The sequence below is a fragment of the Thunnus thynnus genome, chromosome 5 (genome assembly GCF_963924715.1).
Source record: "Thunnus thynnus chromosome 5, fThuThy2.1, whole genome shotgun sequence".
Lineage (NCBI taxonomy): Eukaryota > Metazoa > Chordata > Actinopteri > Scombriformes > Scombridae > Thunnus > Thunnus thynnus.
The window spans coordinates 18,404,779-18,431,118 of NC_089521.1; the positions used below are offsets into that span (position 1 = coordinate 18,404,779).

Here is a 26,340-nt window from a genome sequence, read left to right on the forward strand (position 1 = left end):
CTCACTGTCTGCTATAGCCAGTTTGAATGTGGTCGCCTTTAACCAGTATATAAGGCACTCCAGAGACCTCTAGTGTTAATAGGCTTCTGTGGTTCATTGTGGGCCTCACCTTGAGTAAATCTGGGGCCATTTCACTATGTAGGACACTTGCAAGATTGACAAAATCATGTTTCCTTTATGTATATATCTGTCAAACGTAGAGAGACTTAAGCACCGACAGAGAGGATGTGGTGAGATTGTACAGTATGTATATTTTCTAAGCATACTTTTCCATGAATCACATAGCAGGAAGAGACTTCAGAGCGACTAAAATAGGATAAAGTACCTTGGTAAAAATTCCTCTCCCACCTTACTGCAATGAAAAACTGCATTCCTGATAAGGAGATGTGAGTTCTCCATGGTCCTACATTGTGTTTGCTGACTTATTGAATGAACTTGAGGTGCATGTTGAATTCTGTGCTGTTGACTATCCTTTCCCGTTGAATAAATGCAATGTGCCCGTATATTAGGATTCATATTTGTATATCTATATAGAGTTACAGACAGACAGAGGGTTTTTATTCTGTGGTTTTTGAGTCTCTTGTGGCTATCCCTCTTTCTCCCTTCCCCCTCTCTGTTTTTCTCTCCTCTCTGTCTTTTCTCTTTCGTCCTCTGTCTCTGTTTCTCTCACTCGCTCCCCCTCCCCTCCCCTCCCCTCCCTCCCTCCTCCTCCCTCTTTCTCCTGATCTCTCTCTCTTGCTCTCCCATGCCCCCCTCTTTTTCTCGCTCTCTTATGCTCTCTCTCTCCCTTCTCTTTCTCTCTTTCCTTCCATAGCGCTCTGTCTCACTCCCTCGCCCCCCTCTCTGTTCCTTTTATATCCTCCTTGCTGAATGCTCTTCTCCTCTCCTCCCTCAACTCTGTCTTTTCTCCTTTATATTCAGTCTTTTTTTTTCAAGCTCTCCCCACTCCTTTCTCCAATGTTGTCTCCAAGCAGAGCTATTTCATTGCTAATATTCCGTCTTTCCATTTAGTACCCCACTACAAAATGAAGAGAGTAATCTTTTATTTAGGGTTTTTTGCTCTGGCCATCTCTGCATCCTGTCCTGTGGTTTGTTGTAAGAATGATTTGTTGAGTGAATTTAAGACTTGATTTGTTCAAATATACAGAACAAAAAAAAAAAAAAAAAAAGGGAAAAGACAAGCAAACATAAGAAGCATCTGTACTGAATCAGAAATGAAAGATTCTGCTGCAGATTCTTGTCTGTTTATTCGCTGGAAGTTGCAGATTCACCTATAGTCTGATCATGTCATTCATGTCTAATCATCACATTTAAAGTTGCTCTCTTTCGCAGCAGTGAGTGAGGCATTAGTGATAAGGACTGAAGCTTTGTTTGTTTGTTTTTTTTCCCCCAGTTTGTGTTCTGTCGGTGTGTCCAGTCTGTTCTTACTGACCTTAATGGAAGAAGCTGGAGGCGTACAACTAGGGTGTGGCTGCTTTTATACACTTTTGCTATATTCCATCTGCATTGCTTAGATTCAAGCTGTGTGATTGTCTGTTCTGTGCTTATGAAAAAAGCCTGCTGTGCTTCTTTTTTTTTTTTCTTTTTTTTTTTTTGGTGAAAGCTTAATTACAGCAGCTAATCATGCTTGAGACTTACTATTATATCAGCATGCCGTGCAGAGGTGAGACTGATCCAGCACTGGAAATAACAGAAGGTGTGTGGGCTCGCTGCCTTAGACACAGGTCTGAGAGGAATGGCCAGCTAAAACATCAACATCAGTCCAATAACTAAAAGTTAAAAAAAAAACACAGAGCAGACTGATTCTTCTCTTCTCTTTTTCTGATCATAAGAAAATCCTCACCTCAACGCTGTAGCTATAACAACCCTATACACAAACCTACACCGCTTCCAGTTTGCCTGACAGTGAAAGGATGTTGAATTATAACCATCACCTAGCACAACGTCTCACACACAGTCGAAGCAAACTCGGGCTGTATGCAGCCTGTCACTGGGCTGGATGAAGAAACAACACTGACAATGTGAGCTCACAGCACAAGCAGAGGGATGTATGTAGAGAGACTAAGCGAAAGACTGATACACAACTCCAGTATATTATGATTTGCATTATGCAGAATGTGTGCTCACGCTAACAAAAAGAAAAAAAGAAAGAAAACAGGGAGTTGTCATCAATGAGTCCTCTGCAGTTTTATGATTCATTGAGCTTTTCTCAGGGGTAAAACAGACCACTGATATCTGAATCTCCCTTTTTTCACTCACTCTGTTCTCTTCTCTTCTCTTTTTGGCTTGTTCTCTTCCTTTTACTGGGAAAAAAAAAAAAGTTATAACTTTGACCTGTATCACAGAGAGGATGTGACACTGCACTGCATGGTTGTCCTCCTATAGATAAACAACACAAAACCAGAAACAGTTTTTGGAAACAGACAAGCAGTCGCTGGTAGAAATACAGTAAGTCATACGGACACCCGTGTCAGAAGTGTGTTGTTTCAGGGCTGTGGGGAACTGAAAGCATGTTGGAGTCAGTGGTGTGCGTGTGTGTGTGTGTGTGTGCTTGTCCCTGATCTCAGACATCAGACAAATGTGCACGCACAAACACACATTTGAAATCCCAGTTGAGGGTTAGTACACATGAGAGCTGGGCAATGGCTTACTTCCCTTACTCGCTCTCTCTCTCTCTCTCTCACTGTCTCATATGCACATAGGAACCTGTAGAAAGCTAAGAACTGAATGAAATTTTACGCTTATTATCCATTGTAGCCTTCTCCACTATTAGTTTTCCGTAGCCTTACGCATGCAAACGTACCCAAAGTAAATGGACAAGCGAGCAGGTTTTGCTGTTATGAATTTTCAGGCCTGGAAAGGAGCCAGTGTATTTCTTCCCCAAACTTTTGTTGTCTGTGTCTTTTTCATTTTCCCCATAGGCTAGTTCTGTGTTGTTTTATGTACGTGTCCCTTGTTGTTTCTTCCATGTGGTTTCTTTGTCTTTCAGCCTCTTATCTCTTTGTTTCTTCCCTTGCTCTCCTTCTATTTTCTCTCCCATTCTCTCCCTTGACTTCCTGCTATCTCTCCCCCTCACTCACACCCTCACTCAATCTCTTTCTCTTTCTCTCTCTCCCCCTCCCTCACGCTCACTCTCATTCCCTATCTCTCCCTCCTCCCCCCCATCCACCCCCCCCCCCCCCACCCCCACCCCCCACCACCACCACCACCCCTCCGCTCCCCTTTCTCTCTATCTTTCTCATTCTCGCAGCACTCCCAGCCGCTGATGATTGATCAAGGTTTTCAAGGTTTGCCCTTTCCTGTTATTTAGTAGGAAGTGTTTATGCACAGTCCTCAGCCTTACAGTCACAATTGGCATGTGTCCACACAGTGTTTGACGCGCTCATCCGCACCTATACCATACATCTCAGATGCACTTTTTTTTTTCTATACATTTCCCCCCATGTGTTTACTAGTTAAAAGGAAAGGTAAGCTCTGTTATAATAGAATACCTGTCTAATTATCAGGATCATCTTCAGTGCCGACTACTTAAGCACACAACCTGTACTTAGCCCGCAGGTATTCTGCCGCACTGTTTCTCAACACAGCCTGAAAGAAATCTGGAAGTTCAATAGTTAATGTCTTCCCTTGCTGTTTTTCCTTTTCCTCACTCTCTCCGTCTCTCTATCTCCTTTCCTCTCTCCATTCCCTTTGCTCTCACCCCCCCCCCTCCCTCCCTCCTTCCCTCCCTCCTCCACCACCTCCTCCTCCTCTCCTTCATTCTGCACCCCCCCCCCCTTTCTCTTTTCTCTTGCTGATGGACTCTTCTTTTTTATTTTCACACTCCACCATCCCCCTTTTTTCTTCTCTCTTTTTCTCTCTCCTTCTTTCCTCCAGCCCCCCCCTCTCTTTCACTGCATTTTCTTTCAACCCTCCCTCTATCTCTCTTCCCATCCCCACCCCCTCTCCACCACTCCCCCTCCCCTCTTTCTTTTTTCTCTCTCTTTTATTCTTTCTTTCTCTTTCTTTTGCCACATCCTTTCTTATGCCTCAGTCACCCCCCCCCACACACCCCCCCCCCCTCCCCGCCACCACCCCCACGTCTCTCCTTTCCCTTCTTCTTCCTTTTTGCTGCATTCTCTTCTTCCCTCCCCCACCCCGGCTCTCTTTCCTCTCTCCCTTTTTCTTTCTGTCTCTCTCACCCCCCCACACCCCCCCACCCCACCCCCCTCCTCCGCCTCTTCCTCCACTCAGCTTTACTCCCCCTCCCTCTGCTTCTTTCTTCCTTATTCTTTCTCCCCCACGTCTGTCTCCCTCCCTCCCTCTCTTCTAACTGCTTTTCTCTCCTTTCTTTCTCCTTCTCTTTTCTTTTGTCACTCAATTTTTTTTCCTCTGAATTTCTCAGACAGTATACTTCAGGCTGTCTCAATAGTTAATTAGTTTGAATCTAGAAATAATGGCAGCAAACTAAACACGGTCTCTGGAAAGTTAAAATTTTAGCATTTCTCAGACATTATCTGTCTGACTGTTTTGCTATTGACAGACGCACCTCCACCCATAGTCTCTGAGTGTTTGTGCGTGTGTCAGAGAAAGTGTGTACGTGCCTCTATGTATGCCGGCATACATACATATATATTAACATGTTTGTACGTGTGTTAATTCACATATATCTGTCTGCGCGCACACAGAGGAACTACTGATTAGATTTTATAATTGTTTTTGCGTTTGAGCACACGCACATAAAAAAGGAAATGCAAAGTATAAAGTGTGATCAAGAAAAGATAGAGCTTGTGTCTCTGTGCGCCTTAAAGAGAAATGTGTGTTGAAGGGTCATGCTGGATTGTATGTAGTGAGAAAGGGAGATAAGATGTGTGTGTGTGTGTCTGTGTGTATGTGTGTGTGTTTGTAAGAGAAAAGAGGAGAGAAAGAGAAGTGAGATGGGAAAGAGAGGGTGGGAGGAAGAGAAAGAAATGGGGTGATGCTGTGTGTGTGTCTGTGTGTGTGCGTGTGTGTGTGTGTGTGTGTGTGTGGTGGGGTGGAGGGCTGAGGGGTGGGGGGGAGGAGGGGGGGCAGGCACAGTCAGTTCTGATAACAGCAACAGTAGGAGGAGGATGAGCCGTGGGACCGCCCCACTCTCCCACAGATATAAATAGGAGGTGGATTTTTTTACTCCACTCATTTCTCCTGAAGGATGAGATCCCTGAAACACCTCAAACATCACTCCAGGAACAATGTGGTGAGTTTGTAACCTAAAGATGGAGAAAGATGTGTTGCCGTTCAGGTTTTTTTTTTTTTTTGGGGGGGGGGGGGGGGGTTACTTGTTTTGCAGTTTGTTAGTGAGCTATTTGCACTCGTGTCTGTGTGTTTGTGTGTGTGTGTGTGTGTGTGTGTGTGTGTGTGAGTGTGAGAGGAAGCAAGATTACTTTTCACATTCATATGAGTACCGCAGTGGGAACATCTTTTCAAAAGATAAGAGTAGACTTAACTGTTGTGTTTCTCTCTCTGCCAAACATTTTCTGTTACTGCTCTAATTGTTTGTCCTTAGGTGTCTTTCAGTTGCAACTTTAAATGTAAAAGTACGGACTCTTGCAATTACTACCCTTCCTCTCTTTCTCCTTGTCATTTGTCTTTTTCTCTTTCATTTTGTCAGCCTTTCATTTTGCTGTGCTTTTTCTTCTCTCTCTGGCTCCCCTCCCTCCCTCCCTCCTTCCCCTCTTTCTCTCTCACTCACTCACTCACTCTGTCTTTCTGTCTCTCTCCGGCCCCCCCACTCCCCCCCCCCCCCCCCCCTCCTCCTGCACACCCCCTCCCTCTCCTTTTCCTTTCTCTCTTCCCTCCTCTCACATGCTCACTCAATCTCTCGTTCCCCTTCCCTTCCCTCCCTCTCCTCCCCTCTTTCTTTATCTTTCAGCCCCTCCATCTCATTTCTCTCTCCGTCTCCCTCCCTCCACTCCTCCCCCGCCCACAGCTCTTTCTCCTTCTCTCCATACCTCCCTCCCTCTCTTTTCTCTCTCACTCGCACACACACACATACACACACTCACACACACGCTTTCAAACACACACCCAGTCTCTTTCCTTTTCTTTCTCACAAACACACAGTCTGTCTCTGTCTGACTACTTTAAAAGCAGTAATTATAAATGACGTGGTTATCAGGGCATCCAGGTCTACTCCCCTCTCCCAACACACACACACTCAAACTCACACACATGCACGCACACACACAGACGCACACACACCTTTATTCCTGCTCTATCTCCTCTTCCCTTTTCCCTTTTCTCCATCCACTTTTTTCTTTTCTCTCAGTATTGTGTCAAGAAAGGAAGCAGCTCTTGCTTGTATGGTACAGAGTGAAGACTAGTTTGCAGTCTGAAAAGAAACCAGGGGTCAGAGCTTCTCTATACATTTACACCAGTCAGATCTATGCTGGGAAATAACCTGAAACCAGCGGCCTACAATACTCGCTTCTCTTTTACCACAGAGAGCCAGTTTGGTCATACCACAATTTCTTCCCCATAGTTTCACTGTTCCGCTTTTACAGGCAGCAGGGTAAACATGTGCATGTGGGTCTGAAACACTTCCGAACCATACAATTATGTTAGCGAGTCTTATGCATCGGTCTGGAATACAGAATGAGCTCGAAGCTCAATCGAATGTCTGTTATGGATATGAGACTGCCTGCCGGCATATATCATCTTGTTAAGGAAGCCCGGTGTGGCAGGCATTATGAAGTCGGCTACGGCGAGAGTCTCTCAGTGTAGAGCCGAGATGCTTTGCTCCTCATGAATGGGACAGATAGCTCCAGTGATGAGCTGACTTTGGTCAGCCAGGCTGCCCCGGGACCCCACAGGAAGTGCTGAGGACAGTCCACGGAAGTCAACTTCCTGGCTGGACCTGCATCCCTTGTTGTGTTCTTTATTATTCTAAAGCCTGTCAAGGAAGGAAGCGGGGTGCTAACACAGATCTGCCTTATCTCCTCAATCTAATGTTCTGTGGATTCAGAGCAAAGAAACAAGGCGTAGTCCGAATGCGGCTCTCACAGAGTAAACCTGAAAAACATTGTCTAAATACTCTCCTGGAGTTGTCTGTTGTCAATCTGGAATTCAATCTTTAAACTCAATCATATGATCATTTTTGATCATCACTCTTACACAAAGATGTTGTTTGTATTAATGGGAAGATTACCAATATCATGAGGCTACAATGGGGAAATGACGTTATATGAGGAAACATTGTGTAAGGCAGGTTTTGTAACAACGGAATTATAAAAAACACACACAGATGTATTATTGCTTCTACTTCATTTTTTTCTCACTTACGCTGTATGTTTTATGTGTTTTCTTCCAGGAGGAGGAGAGTGGCCGCTTGGTGCGGACCTACCCCAAGATGACTGAGGGCCACGTGGATGTGGCCACACAGACGGAGCCTGTGGTGGTGCTATCTCTGGCTCAGGCAGCTGTTCTTGGCCTCATCTCCCAGAATGAAATCTTTGGGGCCACCATCGCTCCTAATGGCTTTTACACAGGAGAGCCCAGAGAGTGTCCCCCTCCTCAGCCTGAGGCAATGGAGTATGAGTACGCTGACCAGCTGATAGGGGCCAACGGGGACTACCTGGCTGAGCCTGCTGGGGAACCGGAGCCTCAGCCACACTGCAGTGAGAGAAGACGGCCGGGGCCCCGTGGGAGGACCAAGAGGCCCAAGAGTGATGGAGAATTAGTGGGTCACCCTCACAAAGTATCAAGTCCACAGGCTCAGGTTAAAGGTGAACGGCTTGAGTCTGATACGCCATCTTCCTGCATTCACATAAACAGCAGGCGTAGCCCTGGCAAGCAAGAGGATCACACCACACAACAAGGTTCTCTAAAAGAGGAGCAGGCCTGCGGAAACTGTCCCTCATGTGCAAGAGACACATCCAGGCCACAATCAGATGGACAGCCAGAGCAGGAACAAGAAGAAAGCAGTGGTAGAGAAAAAGACAGGGAGGAAGAGGAGCTGGTGGTGGAGGAAGAAGAAGAGGAGGAGGCACTAAACCTCAAAACTAGTGGAGATACTGGTAGTCCTCTGGAGAACCGGTATTATGAGTCCAATGAGGTGGCCTATGAGTCTGCTGATATGGCGCTGCCAGGAGAGTACGAGGAGAATGGCCAGGCCATGCTGTGGTCAGACCCGGAGGGCCTTGCCAGGCGAATGCAGATTGACCGGCTGGACATCAACGTACAGATAGATGAGTCTTACTGCGTAGATGTAGGAGAGGGTCTGAAGCGCTGGAAGTGCCGCATGTGTGAGAAATCATACACATCCAAATATAACCTCGTCACACATATCCTGGGCCATAATGGAATTAAGCCCCACGAATGTCTACACTGTGGAAAGCTCTTCAAGCAGCCAAGCCACCTTCAGACTCACCTGCTCACCCACCAGGGAACCCGACCTCACAAGTGCACCGTTTGTGAGAAAGCCTTCACACAGACCAGCCACCTGAAGAGGCACATGCTACAGCATTCGGACGTCAAGCCCTACAGCTGTCGCTTCTGTGGCCGTGGCTTCGCCTACCCCAGTGAGCTGCGGACCCACGAGAACAAACATGAGAATGGTCAGTGCCATGTCTGCACCCAGTGTGGTATGGAGTTCCCAACCTACGCGCACCTGAAACGCCACCTGACCAGCCATCAGGGCCCCACTACATACCAATGCACAGAATGCCACAAGTCCTTCGCCTACCGCAGCCAGCTGCAGAACCACTTAATGAAGCACCAGAACGTGCGGCCCTACGTTTGCCCCGAGTGCGGCATGGAGTTTGTCCAGATCCACCACCTTCGGCAACACGCTCTCACTCACAAGGTACTGGCAGCGCACGCCCTCGCACGTAAGGTACTGAAACCAAATGATGTGCCTGAATTTTGTCAACCAGTTTATGTGTTCAAAACAAAACCCAGAGTAGGCTGGCCTCATCCAACCGCACAATTATTAAGATAGACATGAGTTTAAAATATAAAAACAGCATTATCAAGAAAAAGGAAATATTTGTGCTCTATTCACTCAACATCTGCTGTATGAATTCTCATAGAAAACTGAGGGGTATATTGCACACTTGCATCACAGCCTTTTTTCTAAAACCAGTTGCTTTGTAAACATAGCCTTCAAAGGCCTTGAGTTTTTTGTGTAGCTCAACCCCCCACTTGCATGTGTTTTGTGTTGTGTGCCGTTCTAAGAGCTACTTCCCTCAAGTGATTCTCTCCCTCCATTTCATTACATAGTCAGTTTTATTCTATAGGAAAAAAAAAAAACATTTATTTTTGCGACATTTGCTTTTGTTAAATATTAGAATAAAAGTTAAATAAATGTTGAAACTAAAAGAAAGAAAAAGTTTATTCTTTCCATTGTTAAGCTTTTTCCACTCTGTCTCTGTCCACACTGTCTTTAAACACTTGGGGGGGCTAATGTAAACTACATGACAGGGATCAAAAGCCAGAATACAAATGCTCACATGCACACACACGCAAACTCCCTGTGTGTTTCTCCCTATGACTCATTATTTATTTTCCTCTAAACCATAAATTGAGCCAAATTAATTAAAAGGACCAAACATTTTTTTTTTGTTTCCCCAGGGTATGAAAGAATTCAAATGTGACGTCTGTGCCAGAGAGTTCACCCTGTCTGCCAACCTGAAGAGACACATGTTGATTCATGCCAGTGTGAGGCCCTTCCAGTGCCACGTCTGCTTCAAGACCTTCGTCCAAAAGCAGACCCTTAAAACGCACATGATTGTCCATCTGCCGGTCAAGCCGTTCAAATGCAAGGTGAGTGAGGCAAGCGGACTTAACTCAAAGACAAGGGGTGATGGAGCGGGAAGGGGTCCTCACTGTTGTGCTTCTGTCTCTCAGGTGTGCGGAAAGTCGTTCAACAGAATGTACAACCTCCTCGGCCACATGCATCTCCACGCCGGCAGCAAGCCCTTCAAGTGCCCTTACTGCACCAGCAAGTTTAACCTGAAGGGCAACCTCAGCCGACACATGAAGGTCAAACACGGCATCATGGACACCTCGATAGATGGACAAGGTGAGTTGCTCTAGCAGATGTCCTTAATTACACTCTCTGTTTTGAAAGAGATGAAATTTCTTGATAATATTTGAATTTGTTGGCGGGTTATGTGTGGCAAATTTCCTGTTGGAACCGCTTGGTGGGCTTCATGTCGCATTATTGTCACTCAATCTGTCCCTAATGCACTTTGACTCAGCATGTAGTGTAATCTGGTGGCCAAGTGTTTTGATGTTTCTCTGTCACTCCCTCCCTGTGTGTTTAGTAAATATAGCAGTGCCTGGATTAGACATGCCTGTCTCTATCAGTGGAGACTGATACTGAGGCAGAGGAGGAGGGGCGATCTACTGGCTGTCCTCAATGAGGCCATGTGTCTTTAGGAAGAGTTCTGTGTGTGTGTATGTGTGTGAGTGAGTATGTGTGAGTGAGTGTTATTGAGGACAGAGTGGAATCATATTTGTGTCTTTTGCTTCCTTCTTCAGAGCCCCCCCAAGACCCAGAAGGCCAGGAGGATTATGAAGAGGAGAGCTTTGAATTCAGTGAGCGAGAAAACCGGGCTAACAACAACAACACACCAGACATTGCTAAACTATCTCAAATGGAGTATTACAGCACCTATGGGAAGGGCGCGGGGCGCTTCAGCACTGCATGAATTATTAAAATGACCCCAAATTGAATATAAGTGTGAACTAATGAAAACGGGATTTTTTTTTTTTTGGTTTTGTTTTTTGCTGTTAAAGGCATTGTGCTTGGGTTGTTCTTCAAAGATGTGAAGAAACCCAGCAAAACCGCACATTCATATGCACTGGAATCACTCGTAATGCTTCACAATTTGGAAATGCATAGTTTTTACCTAATTACATATTTTTCATTGTTAAAAAACTGCAAACCTACTGAATAAATATATTATATTTGAGAAAAGTGGACTATCTACAATATGGAAATTTAAGTTTAAAAAAAAAAATCTATATAAATACATATGTTGTCAGTTGCTTAACAACAGAAACATCATCTGAGCCTAATCTGAAAAGCACATTTTTAGCTATAAGCATAAAAGCATATGGTGATGTTATACTGCACTTACTCATTCAGACAATCCCAGTCTCTCTCAGTCTGCTGTGGTAAACCAATGTGAAGGGTTAGAGAAGGGAACAAGTGTTACTGCTCATTTCACTTGCCAAAGCTTATCAAGTTGCAGAGGTTAATGATTCACTTTGATTTATACTGTGACAAATTAAATCTGAGGTCTGCAAAATGACTTCAGTTCCATTGGATTTGAAATCCATGTTTTATTGTATATTATTGTACAGAATGTATCAGTCCTCTTGTATGTTGGCTGGTACTGTAATCAGTGCTTTGCACTGAGGGCCACTGTGTCTACTTTTTAGGTTTCTGCATTAACAAGCATCCCCCTGTATTGATCTCTAGTCTATGAATGTAATTGTTTCTGTGGAATGTTTTAAGACGCTAATGAAAAGAAAATCAAAATAACCTTTTTAAACCGGTAGGACCCCTTTACCAAAGAATTGGATCAAATCTTGCAGCTACGGGCACTGTCAGTCTCTTTTCCTTGCTGTTGTGTCGAGCTGGGACATTGGATTTCTTAAAAGGTCCAATCGCAGACCTCATGAAATTACATTCAGGTTCCCCTCCCACCCATCGGTAGATCTCTTCAAAAGATTACCACAGAGAACAGACTGTGGTACAGCTTCTCTTTCAACAAACCTCACCATTTCCCACCCCAGTCCAGGCCTTCATGAGAAAAGACTGCAGCATTTTTCAAAAGCAATGCAAACCCTGCATTTGTATTGCAGTTCTGTTTTTTTGTATTTTTTTTATGGATGAATCTCAACAAGAATTGTCCCAAAAAACTCGGACAGAAATATTAAGTGCCCCAGTGTGTCTGCGAGAGCATGCCATCCATCATGCTGTACACTGGTCTCAAGTGATGAACGACAACCTCCCAACATGTGACAGGGCCGTGGACCTCATGGAAAATGATTTGGGAAATGCTCAATATATTCTGTTTCCCAGTGCTTAGCTTTTCAAACTTGTAACCTGCAAACAAGCGCGATGTTGATATAGCGCATTTAAAATAATAAAAAAAAAAAAGCTCATTTTTTTGAGTTCTTCAGCTTCTGTGTTCAATCCATCACTGTTTTAGTGATGAAATAAAGGGGAAGATGTTCAGCTTAAATGGCTTTCTGTATTAGACATTAGTGTGGAGATAATGTGGATAGCAATGTATGTACAATGTTGTGTACCAGACAAAACTGTAAAATAATAAATTTATTTACCTTTAAAGAGGCGGCTAACCTTTTATTGTTTGTTTTAAAACAAGAAAAATATAACAGTGGGTCAAACAAGGGGTTTTATTGGCAAGTATGTTTGACACAGGCTTCAGTCTTGCCCAAGGCATTACACAGTATTGAATACAGTACTTCACATTACAAAAATAAAACCTTGCAAATAACGGGACAGATAGTTAGGGAGACATCAGGTGGAAAGACAGCGCTCAACCGTTTAATAACCTTATAGAACACTACATACTCCTATAGACAGCACAGTTTTTGTCCTTCAGAAATGCAAGTGGATTGATTGACCTTTCAAGTTAAAAATGAGGTACAAAAAACAGAAGAGTGACATTGCCATCTCCAGGCTAACTATATTCTTTCAAGTCCTTCACTTGCCGAGGGCTTTATCCAGATTTGTCTTGATGGCGTCGAGGAAGTCTGTAGTATTGACATAGTGCTCGTTCAGCTTGACACTGAGAAGGTAAGACAAGACAGAGCAGAGAATTCAATATCACTCTATCACAAGAAACAAGACAAAAAATACCAATCATTAACTTTTATTATTTTTATCTCTAGGGATTAGCATTAATTAATGTTGTTGGTTAATAATAGCACCATCATCAATATTACTTCAACAAATTATGATATGAAAAACTTTTAACAAGCTAAGATTTAATATCATATGTCAGTTGTATTATTCAAAAATGGCTGCCCCCTGTATCTTTATGTAGCTCTAGTTTTCCTGAGAGTAGCGCCTTCAATGACAAAAATAACATCCAATCAATGGCAGATGTGTGAGCTGTGCTTCATGGATGCGAAATGTTTAAAAAAAGAAAGTGAGCCATTGCAACTAACATCAGGACAAGTGATGTGCAGAAGTCCGATAAGAGACCACATACCTCTGCCAGAGCAACACAATCCTTAATAAGTATGTTAAATAAAATTTTTAGAAATCCTTTATCTGCATCTAGATCCGGGTGGATGATCCCCCCCCACAATCTTTCATGTAACTGAAGTTGTTCCTTCTTAATATTTCACAATGTTAAGAAATTCTAAAAATGCCTGGATCCACACTTGGATTTGCACCAAAAACAAATGGTTTCATAAGTATTTATGATGAAGAAAACAGGAACGAGAGCATTACTTCCTTGGCTACAGAAGATCATATTCGAAATCTTGTCTGGTAAAAACAAGATCAGGGCATGTTTGGGACGAGGTTTTGAGTTCCCAACCTGTATTACAAGCTGGCAAGTCAGAGTCAGGGAAAATAATACGCTGTCTTATGTCCGTGTTACAGACTGATGGTGATAGTTTGATCATGGGGAACATTTTCATTGAAAGTTTAAGAGAAGAAAAAATTACTTCAACAATTAATTGATAATTACAAAAGTTGCTGATTCGTTTCCTGTAGATCGACTGACTAATTGTTTCAGCTCTGCTTTGAATTCCCCCTTTTCCCACTCCTCTTAAATTTTAGTGGTCTCCAAGGCCAAACCCTTCCTGAAACCTTCAGAAGCCTCCCAGGTGCAACATGTTTATATAACCATGCAGTAGCCGCCCCCAAGATATTTACCTTGAGCGTTTGTAGTATGAATGTGCTGCAAGACACTATCACATCAGCAGGGACAACAGCCCTGGTAAATATTTCCATCACCTTGTTGAATCAATGGAGAACTCAGACTGATCTGGAAACTACTACTAGCAACTAGGTGTATCTACTACCTCATACCAGATTATTTATAGAGTGTGGTCAAAGATCCATCAAAAAGTATATATGTTAACGCATATTTATTAAGGAACGTACTGGGACAGGCCATGGATGCAGCCTGCAAGGTCCTTGGTCATCGTTCCGCTCTCAACAGTCTCAACACACACTCTCTCCAGAGTCTGGGAGAACCTGCAGATCAACAAAGATGTTTAGAAAAGGCACATTTCATACACGTTTCAGTATGTTTCCTACAACATTATACGTCTCTTACTTGATAAGGTCAGGGTTGCCATCGAGTTTCCCGCGATGCTCCAGGCCTCTGGTCCAGGCAAAGATGCTGGCAATGGGGTTTGTGCTGGTTGGTCTTCCCTGAAATCAGAGTTGAGGATTAAATTAGAGCTTTAAAAACTTACAGAACTACATTAATTTTGGTTTTCCATTCCTCTAGTACTGTATACAAACATCAGTTTTAGGCGTATAAGCTTATTTTCACCACATGATGGCAGTATAAGTCCACATATTACACAGTCTGTTTGCAAGGCCGTGATTTGGCTTCAAACATTTGCTGTTTCATTGCCCAGTTGAAATGTTTTTCAGTAATCTTAATAAGGTTATTAACCTTCTGGTGCTCGCGGTAGTGCCTGGTCACAGTGCCATGGGCAGCCTCAGCTTCAATGGTCTTGCCATCAGGGCACACCAGAACTGATGTCATCAGTCCCAGAGAGCCGAAACCTGAAAAACAAGCAACGAAAAAAATGCAGATACTCCTTTAATGCAACCAATCATCTGCTCGAAAAAAATGAAAAGCATCTCAAATGCAAACATAATTTCCCAGGAAGTGGTAGGAATGTTTATAAATATCTCACCCTGTGCAAGGATATCAGACTGAACATCTCCGTCGTAGTTCTTGCAAGCCCACACAAAGGCTCCAGAGGACTTCAGCACTTGGGCAACCATATCGTCAATAAGCCTGTGCTCATACCAGATCTTCAGTTTGTCAAACTCAGGCTTATAGTGCCTGTAGTAAACACAAACAAAACAATTAACTTAAAAGCTACTTTTTACAACTTTGCCTTGTTCTACAACATTTAAGCCCTACAAGTGGATTCATTTTCTAATCCAAGTCCTAATTGTCTGTCCGTATATTAGAATAAAAGATAGCTACAGAAAATCTTGTATCAGTCTATGTTTGCATTAAATCTGAAAGGCTGAAAAACCAAACATTAAGACAAACAACACTCACTTCTGAAAGATATCCTCGAAGATATCCTTAAATCTGCCATCATAAGCTTTAAGAATGGTGTTCTTTGTGCTCATGTACAGTGGCCACTTCTTGCCAATAGCGTACTGGAAGCAGCTGTGTGCAAAGCCTGTAATAGACTGATGAGAAGAAAAACAAACAGTTCATGACTGCTGTAGCTTTTTATCAGCAATACAGAGGTTAACAACCTTCCCCATGACAAGCTGAAAGTCATCTATGACCTCTGATGTTGTTAAATCAAACAGACCTGCACCGATGAAGGCAAACAAAACAGTAGCAAAGCGGGTTTAAAAAGGGGTGAGTCTACTACAGTCACTGCTGTGACAATTTTACAAAAAGCCTCAGGCGGAATTTAACAGCACTGTTTTCTTTAAGAGTGAATCTTTTAAAATGCAAAGTTTAGACATCAAAATTTCACAGTAAAGTAATAAGTGACAACTGTGTAAGTACTGTCAATCCATAATCCTTAATGGGTAGAGATTGGGAAATTAACTGCAACAATAAAGCAGGTTCTTATTATTTTATATTCTTCTCAGCGATGCATAAATATTGTTAAAGTGTCAAATACAAAGAAAAGGTCTCAAATTGTCCAACGTTTACATCTACACATCAACAGACAACATTTCAATCTGACAAGCATGTTCCTCAGGTGTACAGAACCTTCTGTCTGTCTCTATAAAACACTTTTTTATGTGTAAACCTTTAAATAGAAGCACATATGCTCACCTCATCTGTGTTGTACATGCCCATTCCACAGCCACCAGCAGGGAAGTCATAGACCTCCCATTCCTTGCCTGCGCTACCATCAGCAGGTGAGAAGATGATCTTGAATTTGCCGGGCTTGTTCACAACAAAGTCTGTTGCTCTGTACTGTGGGAGAAGCATGTTAAATTTAATTCACTTCAAAAGATTTGACTTTGGGCCATTACATGTTCTTGAACCTTTAGATGGGACTCACCTGATCACCAAAGGCGTGTCTGCCAATAGTGATGGGCTGTGTCCAGCCAGGAACGAGCCTGGGAATGTTCTTACAGATGATTGGCTCACGGAAGACGGTGCCGCCCAGGATGTTCCTGATGGTTCCGTTGGGACTCTTCCACATCTTCTTCAGGTTGAACTCTACATATAAAAAAATAGAAGTTATGGTAAGACAGAAAAATACCACAGACCTACAAAACATCAGTTCATCTTTATGTACATTTCCAGTCAACAGGTTTCTCAACAGCCCACTTTTCAGCATTGCAGGTTAAAAACACAGAATGCTTGTTGCAAATTTGTACAAAGAAGGGCCTTTGCTGAAAACATCTGTGCATTAAATCATTTCAAATGAGTCCCTTATGTTTTATTTTTTAAAGCCTGTTTCTTACGCCATCTCTTTCTTACTCAAACCAGACTTTTAGCCCCTGAAATGTCTTAATCTAAGTTTTAGAGCCTTGCTTCCTAGAGTAAGGTCTGACTGGCTGAACAGGACTTCTGATTTTGCTGAAAAGCTAGTTCTTCCATGTACCTTAAAGCTTGTAATACTTTGTTTTTTTCTCTACATTTGCCTCTGTGATGACTGTTGAAACTATTGTGAATCTTTGTATTGAAGGACTGACAATGACAGGCTTTGAGATCCCAATGGGACTTTATTAGTCTAAGTATGTGCAAGATGTTAGCATCTACTGTTCCAAAATGTTTGCCCGGTAGTGAATGTTACAGTAAATCTAAACTGCTCTGAAATTACAAATATATACCTTCCACTCTGGCTTCGTCTGGTGTGATGGTGGCACATTTAACCGCCACATGGTACTTCTTAGTAGCCAGGGCAGAGTCGATGGTGACCTGGTCATCAGTCTGGTCACGGTATGGCAGACCCAGGTCATAATACTTCAGCTCGACGTCAACATTAGACAGGATGAGCTTAAGGACCACAAAAACACACACAGGGACAAGAATAAGCATCTACTAACTCAAATAACTTTTCATGTTATACGTTCTTGGATCACTGAGATTCTTAAAAGGAGACGTTAAACTTCAGTTATGTGTCGTGTATGAAAAATAAAAGAATCTAAAAAATGTAGCTAAATCTACTTTATATGTGTTTGGTTTAAAATATGTATAGCTATAGGATTTATGTATTTTATGTACTGTTGGAAGAACACAACTCATCAAATATCAGAAAACATTAAGGGATTTTATCTCATGCCTCTCTATGTTTTCTTCCTGAGCCAACGCACCATCTGCTCTCTCTGGAGGCGATCAGCCAGTGACTGAATGAAACATCACAAAAGCCCCTCCCCCACATCATACATACATAATTTTCCTGCCCTCCTCCACCAAACCCTCCCCTCACAACCACGTGTCAGTCTGTAGAATAAAAATAGTCAGACAGCGTAGGCCTGCCCTCCTCTGAAAAACACACACACACACCCCGGTGTTTGTGTGTTTACCCTTCCACCCCCAGACGCCACTTTATCACCTTCTCTTTGATGAACTCCCAGATGATCCTGGTCATCTCGTCTCCGTCCATCTCCACCACTGGCTGGGCCACTTTGATGCGTTTGTCGGCATCTGCCAATCACACGTATAGAAGAGGTCAAGTTTTCATTCACAACAAAATGCTTTTTTTGTCTGATGGTCGTACTGCTGAGCAACAATCAAAAAACACAGGAAGCTACATGGATTGGGGGGAAAAAAAAAGAGATCCTGTTCTGAGGCAATTTGTAGAGCACAGGAACCGGTGTGTTTCCTGTTTCCTCATCATTTGCCAGCAAATATTCTATCTTCAAGAATGTCCTGCAATTACAGTACATCATAATAATCTTTCAAACTAATACATTCATGTCAGTAAAATATCAAACATTTGCTGGCTATAGCTTCTAAAATATGAGCATTTGCTTGCTTTTCTTCTTGTGTTCACCTTTGGGTTTTCTGACTGCCAGTCAGACAAAATAATGAATTTTAAGGTCTGGTCACTTGTGATGGACTTTTGATTTATTTGGATTTTTAAATCCAAAATCTGTATATAAATATCATTTTAAAAAAAAGGTACCCTGTGAGGTTTTCTTGTAAACAAACAAATGTATGTTTACATTCAGTGTTTCTTACAAACAAACATGTTGAATGCACCCACTCAACTCAAAAATGTGTTTTGCTTCTTGTTATTTCAGTTGGATGTTTGAGCTTCATTGTGCAGAATGATGTTTGTGCAGTTTGACACTAAAAGGCTGTTTTCACATTCATCTGCTGAAAGTAGAAAGTTTCTCTGTGCTCATTTAAAATCTGATTTTAAGGGGCGGGCCTATGAGCATAATTTGTGACATCACAACTAGTGTTGAGCCAATCGTGGTCCAGTATTGCCCTTAGACAAGTGTGTTGTGGAAACTTGAAGCCTCCAGTGCACAAACACTGAGAATGGACTTTATACTGAAGTAGGAGACATCTTGTGCCCAGCAGTTAAACTTTTGAAATCAACAATATTTACATATTTATTGATTCTAGATTTTTCAGTGAGGGAGAAAGATGTAATTTTAAAGATTTTAATGAGGTAATTTTGATTTTTTTTTTTTGTAGAAAAGCATATCAGACAAATTATTCAAAGAAGACTATTTTTATATATCTTAAAACATGTCTGAAGGGGATCTTTAAACTTGCATTGTTTACATTCATGTTTGCTAGCAGTCTAGTTGCCTGAACTTTGTTAGAAATGAATCAGGTCGCAGGAAAGTATGTCTTGTGCATGAGATACAAACAAACTGAGACCTGCTCACAAAAACATTGCCCCATAGCACTACTAGTTGCCAGAATCCCCAGAGTGTACCTTTAATTTGTAGTTGCAACCCTACTTATAACTCACAATTGACCCTTCCAAAAATAACAATACAAGGTCTAAAATTACGTCCTTGCTAAAACAGATTTTGTTGGTTTTACGAAATATATGAACACAGTCCAGTTTTACTCAAATAAAGAAATAAATTACTAGAAGGAAAAACATCCACTTGGGAATTTAAATGTAGTTTTCTAAAAAAATCCATGTGGACTATTATTTTGTGTTTAAAAAGCATAACATTTCCAAGGTGGTGTTTTCAAAAACATCAAAACTTTAATTACTCAGAGTGTATTTTACTTTCATGCCAACACTGACTTTTGAGAGTGGTCTCTTAACTTCTTTTCTCCTGTCGGATCAACCTAGATTAGTGTCTTTAATCATATCTGCTCTCATTCTACTCAGCGTGTGAGAAGCCTGCCAGCAGGACCATTGCAGTGAATAGAGAAGTACAGGGGGAGGTGCAGAGGATCAAGTGACTCTCAGATTTCCCAGCCAAGTTAATGCTCCCCCCACTGCAACCAAAGCTTTCCCACAATAATGCAGCATAAGGAGTCTGGTGCAATTGTTATGCAACCAATATTTCTTAATATACAAGACCTTTAAATCCATTTAGCCTAATAAAAAAAAAATCAAAACTCCACATGGCTTTGAGAAGACTTTTGACCTAGTTGGGACTATGAAAGCCATAGTGGCACCTGTCAAAACTCGACACGAGGCCTGCCGACTAGAGACACATGGTGACCATGAAGCACTGAAAATAAACTCATAGCAAAGGCAGTTGTGACCTTTATATTATGTTATGCAATAGCATCATAGCACTTATCAAGACACTTATCATGTGAGGCAACAATAAGAATCATTTTGTCATCAACTTTACTTTAAATTTGTCCAAACTGATGACTGAACATACTCACAGCAGCAAACCTAAACTTCCAAACACCCAAAACTTTTAACCCTTTTGAAATTTTTGACTAATTTTCCCTAATTTTACAGTGACCCCAACTTGCACTGTAACCAATATCACTCTCATGTTTATGACAAATATCCTGGCTAGTTGAGCAACTCACAAGCAGTGAAGATCTAAAATTAAGGACTGGATTTTTGTGAATTTGATACCAGACGTTGTTCCTCTCCGTCTACTACTGGAACTGTAGTGTGTCTGCTGCAGTGCATCGTGGGAAAAGTCATTAATAACTACTGTTTGGCATCATTTCTTACTACTCTAACCTAAATCTACTAAAACAGGACTCTACTATCAGTGCAGGGGGAGGGGAGTTCAGTAGGTTATATAACATCTGAGTGTATCAACAAACTGGACGCTGAAGGGCGAGCTGAAACAAAGTCATGTGGGCCTGCCTGCCACATCATTCACATATGCATTAGGGATAGGCTTGCAAGACCTTTCCCCTACATGTAGTTTCAAACTAAACAGAAATATTCACCAACCAGGCATAATTCTGTAGAACTGAAGCGCTGCACAGGAGGTTTTATCAGACCTTTATGAAAATGCAGAATTCAAAAAACAAGTCAACAATTACTTTCAGTTTAGACATAATTGTTGAATAGAGTTGGGTACTGTTCAAATTTTTCGATAGCAGTGCCAGTATGATATCTGGGATTCAGTGCTGATACAAACAATGCTTTTTTTAGTTTTTGTTGTCTTTGAGGATAAACATTTAAATAAATAAATAAATAAATAAAGTTTTGTTTTTTTTGTATTTCTCTCTGCTCTACAAAAAACTTTGCATAAATACTCTATAAATGTCATAATAACAATGAGAATTTATAAAATCAGGATTTATCTGATGAAATAATACATAAACAAGATTACACTAGCATTCGGTGCCAAATTTCAGTATTAAGCAGATTTAAATACCCTTCATATGCTGCAGACACATTTGCTCAACTGAAAGTAAAACAATGCCTGCCATGTCAAGATGACCCCAGTAACCTTCGGTTAAGTGTCCTTTCTGGTTAACTTTCAACAGAGAATCACTGTTCAATCATTCAATATGTTAAAATAACTAAAATCAAGCTGCAGCTGTTTGTCAGAAGGTCAGTTAATGAACTTTTTAAACTGTATTTGGAATGTTGACAAGAGGAAGTTGTGACAAATTTGAGGCTTTGAGGTTAAACTAAAGTTGGAGGCTCATGGGAGCATTACACCCATAGACTGTATAAAAATAGGTTACACCTTTTCTTTGTCAAATCCACTGCCAAGTATAGCATGTTGGCCAATTTTACGAGCACTATGAAATTTAAAAAGGGCATGTAATTACCCCAGTTGAACTATCTTTGCTAGAAAAAGGACAATTCAACTCGTGACCGCGATATAAAAAAAAGAAAAAAAAAAAAAAAACACTGGTCAATCTAAAAATCTTGGCTTTGTCTTAAAGATAGGAACAGTGCTCCAATATCCAAGATTATTCTGAATTAAACACTAAACTAAAAGCAATCATAACACCATCTATGTTGTAACAAGACCTGTTGCAAGTATGCTCGCTTTAAAAAGGAAGAAACTTTAACAGCATGACTGTTGTTTTTTTTTATCTATCTGGTAGATTCCTGATAGTGCTCACCACTAACAATCAATCACACCAATGAGCCAAAGTGTCCTTGAGCTGACTTTATAAACGCTCACTTGGTTTGCAGGGAGACATGTAACTACAACACCAGAGCTTGCAGAGTTTTTCAGGTTCCTGCTTTATGAAATTTGGGTTGTCTGCACAGACCACGTGATCAATCTGGATCTTTGCTCCAAATCAGACAGACAGAAAGCAAAAGCAACAGACTTTGGTTTGTGTCCTGGCACTTCTCTCTAAAACAAACAATAAAAAAAATTTAATTTGTAAACAATTAGAGCCAACATAGAAGTAACAAACCGCACAGGGTTTTACAGTCAAGCGGCAGGGTCAGAAGTGGTGAAATTGTGCAGCTCTGAGCTTCAGTCTGCAATGTAACCCAGATGGAAAACATTATGTAGGACACAGCCGGAGCACCGGCAGCCATTACTCTCTATAGCTGAGTCTCGTATGCGGCGGCTGACCTTGGAAGAAAAGTTTTCTAAGTCTGTGTCGCACTAACAAGATGAAGAACAGCGAGCTGTTCACCAGTTTCCATTCAAACAAGTGACTCAACTTAATTTTTGAGTGACACTTGTTGTATTTTAGCGCCAAATGCCGAGCAATGATGATATTTCTGCACAGCTTTACAAAAAAGAAAAAAAAGAAAATTCAATTCATTTGCTGCCAGTTTTTTTTCTCCCTGATTTCTTTCTTCTTTCGAGGAAAATCGGGATGTGAACTTTCCCTGCCACGTCTGTTTTGTAGCTGGATTTTTGACCGTTGACGTTACTTTTCCTTTCTTGACGTTGTATCTTTACGTTGCCGTTCAGTGTTCCTCAAACTTCGGATGGGGAAGACAAAGACGGCGGTCCCCCAGCTACTTCGCCCCCTATTATCTCGGCGCTAACAGTTATCCTTATTATCTAAAACAACCCGCACTCGACCTGCCATAAAACTACCATTAGGACACCGGGGAGCGTCCAGAGCATCGTTGCTTCTAATCTCTGGAAAGCCATTAAAGCTATTAACAGCATCCCAGTTGGCTAGCATCACAATCAAGTTGGCTAACATGGCTGCTGTCGCTCGGCGTCAAAGGTTGGCTGATTTTGTCGTACGGGCATAATATTAGCTTGGCAAATGTAATCTCAGTTATATTAAAAGGCGCCATTTTAACACAGAACCAGGTCAAGCAGCAGTTAACAGTCAAAACAATAATGATGCTGAGGATGACCCCCAGTTATCTCTCTCTCACTCACAGTTTCTTTGTTGCAAAGTCTGGCAGTTTGCAGCCGGCGCAAGCACCGCGGGGTTTTTGGAGAAAGCAGCACCGGCAGACCTCGAAAGAGTGCTGAGGACTTTCAAATATCCAGCCATGTCTCCCCCGGCCCGGATCACTTTGCGATTAACACTCGACGAAACTCAAAGCAAAGAGGGGGCAAAACACTTCGGAGCGCTCGGCAATATAGGCAGCCACAGCACCGCCCTTCCCCTCCCCGGCGGGACACGCCGAGCGCTACGTCAGATCACCCAGACAAGAGGAGGGACTGAAACAAAACAGAACCCCGGTACCGACCAGACTCGGTGACAGCACGGTGAACTCTGACCTCTGATGTCAGGTTTTTATCTCAAATACAAATACATTTAATCATCATGCTGAAGGCTATCGATGTCTTGCCTTCTCCCACGCATGGAAAGAAATATGTCACATTGACACAAACTGAAAGCGTGAAACCCAAACTCAAAAGACCACTTTAAAAAGTACTTCAAAAAGGTTGACAGTACATTTCCTGCTGGTCTTATGTCATCTGTGATACTCAGTTTTGTGTCTGTATAAATATTATGATTGAATGAATTAAAACTATTCAGTTATTTGTAGATCAAACATGTTAAATCTCCTGGTTCTTCACACAGCTTAGCCCCTTGTTTCCCCTGCTGTTTTCCTTGCTTTTAACATAAATCCTTTTAAAAAAAATTCTGAATTGCATGCATAAGTAGCTCCAGCACTTTTAATGTGTGCAGTTGTTTTATTGTATTTTTATTGTTTTCTGTTTCATGTGTTTGTGGTTTTATGCTGCCTAGTCACAAAAATGATGTCCTCTTGTGGGCCAATAAAGATCTGAACTGAAATGAGGTCAACATCCAATCCTATATAGAATTTACAAGTCAATAAAAATTGATGAGAGCCCTGTGAAATTATGTCAGTACACCAGCGTACCATTATGATAAAGCAATAAAAAATGTACAAATTATTATAATCATAACAAATAACAATAGTCATAACCATAATGGTAGTCATAATGATAATAATGCCCAAATGTCTGAATGAAAATGTTGATCTAATGAAGTATGTGATTACCAGTGTACAGATTTACAATAAGAGTATCAAATCATGTAGTCCACAGACAAAGAACATGATGAAAAGAAATAAGAATGAGAAATCTATATGTGTCACAAGACAACAACAAGAAAACATAACATCAGCGTCATACATAATGTATGTAAAATGTTTATTTGGGCAAAAGCATGTTGTAAATAAACTCTATGCAGAACTTGCAGATATGGATGAATGTGTGCGTTACTAGTTTAAATCTAGACAGAGTGTCAGTGTGCAGAGGCACAAATGTACATTTTTTTTATTGACCTTTAACGGACACATTTATAGATTTAGCATAGACAGAATGTATGTCTGTGACCATGCAGAAGATGAATAGAAATGAGAAGATAATGCACAAATATATACAGTACATTCAGATCAGAAACTGCAGGCTAATGAAGAGATTTGCCTAGAGCAATATCCTTTAAAAAGCAAAACCTTACAGTTTGTTTTTATATCAAGAAGAGTCCAGAAGCTTCTTCTTAAGGTGGAGGAGTTAGCTCAAGAGAAGAAAAACTGCCAGACACAGAGACATTTATTGAGATACGAAATCATCTGTTGGATGGGTACGGGATAGTCACATTCCAAAATGTCTCAGCAGAGGGCCCTCTAATTTTAGCAGGGGAAGGTTACCATACTGGGAGAAAGATTGGGAAGTGTGCAGTGCAGTCACATGACAGACTTGATGGTGAGCCAGTAAATGAGACAGCCAGGTCACCTCTGAAGTACTGTGAGAATAGGGGGCCTGCATTGAAAAAGGTCAGAACTGCCAAGACCTAATAAAAATATAGTAAAAAAAAAAAAAAAAAGACAGTATGTTCATGAAAAGTAACATTCTTCAAGTTGTGTTTTCAGCTGATAAAGTGGTCAAGAGATTCAGTGAAGGTCAGCTGTTTTTGTCCCTGAAGTGCACTCTTTTGTCCTGCATATGTAAAGATAGACTGTAATACAGACTGTAGGTATGCAGTCAGACAGAAGACAGTGGCAATTACATAATCTTCTGACTTTCCACAGCAACCTTTGAACTCTTGGTATGTAAACAGTCTCCACATGCGGCTCACCTTCACAGACACTCAGCAGCTTTCCCACAGTGAAAGCAGTGCCTCTCAGATGTCACCCTGTAAACCCCAAGGTCAAAGCTGTTTTAATGTTAGACTACTCCTTTGTGCTCGAGAGTTCAGCGAAAGGGCTGCGACTTTTAGCTTATTGATCTGACACGTTAAAACTTTACTGTCATCAATAAGCTAGAATCTTAAAGTTTCCTTTCACCAGTTAGTTGTTCAGCTGCAGCTCTGATCAGGCCGTGATTTAGATCCGAGGGTTTAATGCTATTATTACTGCGATTATTATTATTATTTATATTGGCGCTGCTGATGGGTTTCCTCTTTTGTCTGCTCATACAACAGCAGAGACACATCTTAATTTGCTTGTAGGAGTTTAGGATTTAATTTGATGCTATATAAAGTACTTTTCCAGTGTTCTTAGACTTGGTAACTGTTGTAAATTAAAACTCTATGTATTTGCTCCACCTACTGGACTCCTTCTGAAGACACCTGGACTGTGTTGGTGAGACTACGGGAACCTCTGCTGGAGGATTTGTGGAAATTATTTTCAAATTATGGATTTGTTCATCCACCAACATTATCTAGTGATGTTATAATTAGGATCTCCTCACTTCAGTGTTATTGTCCTCAGAGGAAAAATTATCGGACATAAGATAACATGATTAAATACATAAGGACAGGCCAGTTCATTTGTGCAGTATAGCACCTTTTAACAAAAAAGCAGTGGAAGATGCTGAAGATAAGACATAAAAAGGCATTAAGACAAGATATTTTAAAAAAAGACCAATAAATTGGATTTTAAAAGGGTAAGATGTTAAACTGAATAAAACAGATCAAACAGAAGAGTAAAGTATACAGTGTAGTTACAGTGCACTGCAAGATATTAATGAATAGTCCTAAATTTTATTTAATAAGTCAATGGCAAACAGAAGGAGAGTCTGAGTGGACCTTGTGTTTTCTGAAAGCTTGTTTCAGACGTGTACTGAAACTGAAACTGAAAGCTATTTTCCATATTTGGAACTTTCAGGTCATCTGGGAAAAGACAAAGGTCTTTGTTTTTGTTTTTGTTCTTGTTTTTTGCAAATAAAAACGTATTATGCTTAACACATCACACACAAGCTCACTTATAATGTATATCAAATGAGAGTATAACATAAAACCTGCAGTCAATCCACCATCATCATAATTCCCAATTATCAGTGGTTAAAACATCATTGAGTCACTTCATTACATTAATCTCTAATTT

General features: G+C 41.3%; 2 protein-coding genes across 5 annotated transcripts in view; one reads left to right on the forward strand and one right to left on the reverse strand.

Annotated features, from left to right (window-relative positions):
* The window catches only part of znf710a (zinc finger protein 710a), a 28,228-nt gene extending 15,732 nt beyond the window's left edge, over window positions 1-12,496 (forward strand). For 2 of the 4 annotated variants that reach the window (XM_067589727.1, XM_067589728.1), the window contains exons 3-6: window positions 7,328-8,851; window positions 9,589-9,780; window positions 9,865-10,039; window positions 10,501-12,496. In XM_067589727.1, coding sequence (XP_067445828.1) covers window positions 7,328-8,851; window positions 9,589-9,780; window positions 9,865-10,039; window positions 10,501-10,670 — 2,061 coding nt within the window. In that variant the 3' untranslated portion in view covers window positions 10,671-12,496. Of the gene's footprint in view, window positions 1-5,129; window positions 5,216-7,327; window positions 8,852-9,588; window positions 9,781-9,864; window positions 10,040-10,500 lie in introns of those variants that run through there. The other 2 variants (XM_067589726.1, XM_067589729.1) reach the window with 2 other exon arrangements.
* idh2 (isocitrate dehydrogenase (NADP(+)) 2) lies at window positions 12,377-23,102 on the reverse strand. Its single transcript, XM_067589737.1, has 11 exons — window positions 22,913-23,102; window positions 17,743-17,834; window positions 17,018-17,183; window positions 16,240-16,400; window positions 16,008-16,151; window positions 15,264-15,400; window positions 14,887-15,038; window positions 14,640-14,752; window positions 14,292-14,389; window positions 14,117-14,209; window positions 12,377-12,785 (listed from the first exon to the last, which is right to left on the reverse strand). The coding sequence occupies exons 1-11, from the start codon at window positions 23,028-23,030 to the stop codon at window positions 12,701-12,703; spliced, it is 1,359 nt and encodes a 452-aa protein (XP_067445838.1). The 5' UTR covers window positions 23,031-23,102; the 3' UTR covers window positions 12,377-12,700.
* Window positions 23,103-26,340: the final 3,238 nt, after the last annotated feature.

What these genes read in the sequence shown, in the direction of transcription:
- idh2 (XM_067589737.1), bottom strand. Translation starts at nt 23,030, where the DNA reads ATGGCTGGATATTTGAAAGTCCTCAGCACTCTTTCGAGGTCTGCCGGT. An exon ending in GCATGTACAACACAGATGAG is followed by an intron (nt 15,401 to 16,007) that starts GTGAGCATATGT and finishes TCTTCTCATCAG; the next exon opens with TCTATTACAGGCTTTGCACA. An exon ending in GTCTGATATCCTTGCACAGG is followed by an intron (nt 14,753 to 14,886) that starts GTGAGATATTTA and finishes CTTGTTTTTCAG; the next exon opens with GTTTCGGCTCTCTGGGACTG.